The sequence below is a fragment of the Pteropus vampyrus genome, unplaced genomic scaffold (assembly GCF_000151845.1).
Source record: "Pteropus vampyrus isolate Shadow unplaced genomic scaffold, Pvam_2.0 Scaffold367, whole genome shotgun sequence".
In the NCBI taxonomy this organism is placed as follows: domain Eukaryota; kingdom Metazoa; phylum Chordata; class Mammalia; order Chiroptera; family Pteropodidae; genus Pteropus; species Pteropus vampyrus.
In genome coordinates, this window is record NW_011889148.1 from 1010167 (window position 1) to 1015844 (window position 5678).

The following is a 5678-nucleotide window of genomic DNA, read 5'->3' on the forward strand; positions in this document are numbered from 1 at the left end:
CAGGGGCCAGAGGGGTCGCTGCCCACGGTGGTCTGCGTGATGATGGGGTGGGGGGAGGAGAAAGTTCTGGGAGGTCGGGACTGTTCAAAGCCCCAGGAGATGCAGAAGAGGGCATGTCGGGCTGACTAGGGTTTGAGCCCCGACTCAGCTCTTGGAGCCTCGTTTTTCTCACCAGAACCAGAACCGCCAGTCTGTGTCCTTCTGACCTCTAGGACTATGGGAGAACACAGGGTAACGAGGTTGTGGATGGCCTTCTATGGTGCAGGCCCGAGGGGGCACAGGGCTGTCCTGAGCGTACACACTCCCACCTCCGGGCCCCGTGGGGTGTGTTCAGACGACACAGGACATACCCGAGTGACCTCACTTCTCTGAGCCTTAGTTTCTTCCCCACAGAAACGGGAAGAACAGCATGGCTGGAACTCAGATGCAGAATTTAAGGGGGCATCAAAAAAACTCAGTAATTAAGATAAATCATATTTTAACGCAATGTTTTATAAAAATCAAAGTTAATGCCAAAAAAAAATCCGTGATGAACAAAATGTTCAAATTTAAATAAAGACAGGATCTAACCCTGAACTTGCACATTCACCTCACTCATTTCCCCTATCCTCAGCCTTAAAAATAGAAGCACCTACCTAAAGGGGCTGGGGTGAGGTTTAAATATAAAATGCTTATCATGGTGCCCCAGCCCTGAAGGGTCTGAGTTCTCTTAAGGAAAAAGAGGTACAAAATGGTGTAGGTCTTCGGTACAGCCACTAGGGGGAAGAGACTCACTGCAAACATCATGCAACCGTCCTTTGCAAGAATCAACCAACCTATCAGCCTTCCTTGCCTGGTGTCCTCTTTGCCAACTTTTTCATGCCAGGCCTTTCCCAGAGCAGTCTCTGCTGCCTGCAACGCCTATCTTTCCTGGTGTAAGTTCTATTTATTACAAGATTAACCAAAAAGGAAAGAGAGAGAGAGAGATGACTTCTTGGAGGGGCTCTCACTTTGACGTAGTTTGAGTCTGGTGTCTCTCAACAACTTAGCATCTAGGTTGCATCGCCCCCATTTGATGAAGAAACTGAGGTTCAGAGAGGGTACAAACTGCCCAGGGCCGTGCATCTAGTCAGAGGCGGAGGTGGAATTTTAACCCCAGTCTGTCTGAATCCAGAACCCACGGCTTTTCTACCACAAAGAGTACCTTTTAAGCATAAGTTGAACCTCAGGAGAAGCCCCGAGTTCCAGCAGAAAGGGAGAGGAAGGGATACAGAACAAGGTTCTGGAGTGACAGCCTCCCCCAGACGCTCTCAGCAGCCTACCACGGCTCCAGGCCTTTCCCAGGGGTACAGAAGGAAGGGGTCGCCTATGCCCCCAGTTCTCTGGACCTAGGGGAAAGAGCCAGGCTGCCGGCAGCTGTTACTGGGATAAGAGCTCTATGGCTCTCTTCTAGAGACTCCAGGCTCTGGTGGGCGGCCTGGCTCATCTCGGAGAAGGCCTCCAGGTGCTTCTGGATGTCCTGGTTGACTGCAAAGAGCTTGCCGTAGTGCTCCACCATGGCCTCCACCAGGGCCGCCTCTGGCTCCTCTGCTTCGCTGTAACCTATGGAGACAGCGCCATGGCGGGGTGGGTGGGCAGGAAGGCTGGCCGTCAGCCCTCCCCTGCAGTGGGTGGGACTTCTGCTGTTGCCCCCAGAATTCCTCCTGCAGCGCCAAAGTTGAGAGGCGCCAGACAATCCAATGCAGGGCCTATCGCGAGACAGCAGGACTGGTCCAACACCTATCTGGCCCCATCACTCACCTCCCACCGCTTCAAAAGAATCATCAACATTTAAAAGGCTACCTAGCCATCTCAGACTCTGGATCGAGGCTGCCCTGAGAGGCAGGAGACCACCCCTGAGGACAAACTGCCTACTGGAGGAGCCTGCAGGAAGGGGACAGGAATCGTTGTCATCCTGAGTGATGGCTCCCAGCTCTGACAGTTACTCATTCTGGGTGGGTTGAACAGGGCTGAGTTGCTGAATTAGAAAGGCTCCAAACCAGGAAGCTGCCAGAAGCAGCACTGGACGCTGGGTCTGCTTCAAGCCCCTTGCTTGACCCAGAGCCCTACACCCCTCCTGGGCTTAGTGCTCAAGGCTCTTTGAGCCACACCTCCCTGCCAGGTCCTAGTGCCCCAGCACCCTGGAACTCACCGTCCCCAAACCTACCGTGCAGGGCCATGGCTCCAGCCTACATCTGTGCTATTCCCTCTGCCTGCAATTCCATTCCCCTATGCTGAACTCATCTGAGCCCCATGAGAGGCTGCTTCCTCTATGAAGCCCTCCCTGACCTCCAGAGCAGAATTCTTGGGGCTCTCACAGCTCCACAACCCTTAGTACAGTGGCTATGAAGTCCGACCAGAGTCCGAGACCCAGCACCACCACTTCCTGGCTGGGTGACCTTAGGTGAGTTCCTTAACCTCTCTGAGCCTGGGTAACCATTCTCAGAAGCTCATAGGCGGGTAAAAAAGATTTGCTAAAGAGTTGAGCACAGAATAAGTATTTAATAAATGGTAATAGCTATTTTTATTATTGATGATATTAAGATAATAATAATGATGGTGGTAATAAAAATACATATTTGTCTCTCTTTCCCTTTGCTAACAAGTTTCCAGTACTTGTAACAGTTGACTCTGCCATAAATCATGATAAAACAATAACGACAAAACCCATTTCAGATGTCTCTGTAATTTTAGTTGACGATAGCAAAACAAAAAGCAAAACTAAAGACAAATGAAATACTAGTAATGATAGTTCACATTTCCTGGGTGCTAGCTAAATGCTAGGTACCGTGCTACATGCTTATTAAGGATGAGTTCCATGTGATCCACGTGACCGCTGCTGCTCCCACCGCACAGATAAAGGGACCAAGGCCTTGAGAACCCACCACAGTCTACACTGGTAGCCCCGACGGGGCCGAGCTTCCCCAGGCAGGCTGGCTCAGGCAGGCTGAGCCCTTCTCAACCACGCTGGCTTTGGTCTTTGTAGATCCCCACTCTGCACATGAACTCGAGGTTCAGCAAGGCCCTTGTCCTAAGACTGGGAGGTGGCTGCAGACAGGATAGGCTTTCTAAGGAAGCAACATACGTACCCTGGGGGATTTTCTCAAGGACCTTAATCAGATAGTCTTCAAAAAGTTTGTGCTTCTCCACCTCTCTCTTCAGCTTCCTCTGCCTGTGGAGACATTTCAGTGACGGTGAGAGCCAGATATGAGAATGTGGTTTGGAGGTTCCTAGGTCGTGATCCCTTGCGAGGCCACCCTCTGTGGTCTCCTGCCCAGACCTGCACTGGCTAGCCACTGCCCCCATCAGTGCACCACGGGCTTAAGTCTCTCCACCCCCCCACTTACTGCTGAGCAAGTTGAAACACAAACAGGTCAAAGCAATGCCAGAGGTCACACTGTGAGGAAGGGACCTGGGGGAGAGTGAAGCTGGGTCATTCTGGCATGGGGGTCTAGTAGGGTGCCTCTCCTGGAGGCTGAGCGGGGGGTGGGTGGTCTGAACCCCTAATAGCTGCTGATATGGCCAGGTGCTTCACCTCTCTGTGGCTAGGTGGCCCAACTGTAATAAGAGAGATGCCCCCTCGCAAGCTGACCGGGACCACACCTGGAATACCTAGCATATCGTGAGCACTCAGTCTGAGGTCGAGGCTCCCAGAAATCCCCAGAGGGGAGACAGCCACTTGTTGCTGCCTAGCCACACCTGATTCTTGGGGCTTCCCCAAGCAAAATGAGTCTCCAGTAGGTCACCCACTCTGGACCCAGTCAAGGTCAGGGGCTGAAATGATGGGCTCAGTGACCCAGGCCAAGCCACTCTGCCTCTGGAGCCCCATTTTCTCATCCATACAGTCCTAAAAATGCGGGGAAAATTGTCTCTCTCTACACACAGTACATGGGGCCCTATGAGCCACGATGCCAAATCTTACTGGGGCTGGGAAGCCTTATAGAATCTGATAGAAGGGTTGGACCTTTTCTCCATAAAACTGCTCAGACTCGTCTATTTTCAACTAATTCGGGCATTGGTCGGCAGCCTGAAACTGAAGGGCCGCACGGTGGGAGGAGGAGGCCCGAGGACCAGGGTCTCCACTCAGCCAGGCAGCAACCTCGAAGGCTGATTTTAGAGGAGATGGGCTGACAGGTGCACAGGAACGGCCACCCACAGCCCAGCTTTCGCGATGGGAGACTAAGCCCAAGGAAAGTTGGGACCGGCCCAGGGTCTGAGGTCAAAGGTGGGAGCTGAGCCCCAGCCCCTCACCACAGCTGCCCCTCCTGGTTTACTTCTAGGCATCATTGCCTCCCTCGTCCATCCCATGGCCTGGTCTCCTTAGGCATCTATGCTCAGTCCCTGACGCTTAGTCCCTGACACTTAGCCCATGGCACGTGGCACTGAGGCTGGGGCAGGGGCATGGCAGGGCCTGGGAGAACTTGTACTTGGCCTGGAGCTGACAGAGTTCCTGCGAGAGCGGGGGCAGGTATCTGTCCTCATCACCGGTATTGCTTGGGCCAGACCCCCGGCCTGTGTCCATGGCCGCTGGCATTGCCCCTCACCATCCCAGGCCACCCTGGAGGATGAGGGCCACGTGGGCCAGGCAGGAAGAAGATGGACGGCAACCGCGACAACCAGGGCAACTTTCTCTTCTGATCCTCCCGACAGTCCTCGGAAACCAGGCTACAGTCCAACTGCATAGAAAAAGAAACAGAGGCTCAGAGGGGACGGGTAACTGGCTGAAGGACAAACGTCAGGCCTGGATTTGAACTTGGGTCACTAAATCCAGAGTCTTGGGTCTTTGAGCTGTACCCCAGCTCTGGAGGGGCCAAACGGGCCATTCTGTAGCAGCATTATCACCCTCGCCGCCCCATAAGTGGGATGGCCCCATCACCGCCAAGTCCCAAGGGCCCCAAGGTGCCCGGGACTGCCGGCAGGTGCTGGCTTCCGAAGGCATCCAGGATAAAGCCCTAGGTAAAAGCTGGAGACTGGTTCAGACAGCGGCCCGCATGAGGAGGCGGCAGCTTTGTCCTCTGTCTCTACCCACCAACCCCCACCTATTTATGTATTTAGCTGACATCATAAAATCCGACCGTATACAGAGCTTATTGAGCTCGAGTGGCGACCGAGACAGACACTTTGAATAAGCTCATGGTTAAGCTGGGAAGCTAGTTTAGTTGACAAGTAGTTCCGACCCAGCCTTGCAAAGGGTTGCAAGGGCCACTCACCTACGTCTGGTTCCCAGTTATGGCCACAAGGTGAAGAGAGTGTCCCTAAGGGTGCCATTCACTGGCCCCCTCCTGGGCTAGCCCCAGAACACGGGAAGGGGGAGACGGGGAGGAGCTACAGGGTCAGTTTTCCCAACCCTGAGCATCAGACCTCATGAACATGGGGAGGAGAAAGGGGCCCAGCTGACTCATTCACAGCTCCAGGAGCCCAAAGCCACACTGGGCCATGACATCACGATGCTGGCTTGTCCTGGTGCCGTGTCCATTGCGAACCCACTTGTGGGCGGAGGGCCCGATTCTCCGTGGTTCCGTGCCCCTCCCCACCAGTTCAGCTCCCAAGGAGAAGGGATAGTTGGAGGGCTGGTGACTTCAGGGGAGACTTGGGCTCTTTTTGTCCTTTCTCTCAAGGTGGGTCATCTGCAGGCGAGGCGGGTCACCCCTGACGCCCTG

The 5678-nt window shown here is 54.0% G+C and overlaps 1 protein-coding gene across 1 annotated transcript in view; it reads right to left on the reverse strand.

Annotated features, from left to right (window-relative positions):
* Positions 1-4552, reverse strand: part of LOC105305171 (putative uncharacterized protein CCDC197) — a 9505-nt gene extending 4953 nt beyond the window's left edge. The window contains exons 1-3 of the mRNA XM_023522953.1: positions 4446-4552; positions 3108-3190; positions 1403-1581 (exon numbers count right to left, since the gene is read on the reverse strand). Of these exons, the coding sequence (XP_023378721.1) occupies positions 1403-1581; positions 3108-3190; positions 4446-4552 (369 nt within the window). The remainder of the gene's footprint in view (positions 1-1402; positions 1582-3107; positions 3191-4445) is intronic.
* Between the last annotated feature and the right edge of the window lie 1126 nt (positions 4553-5678).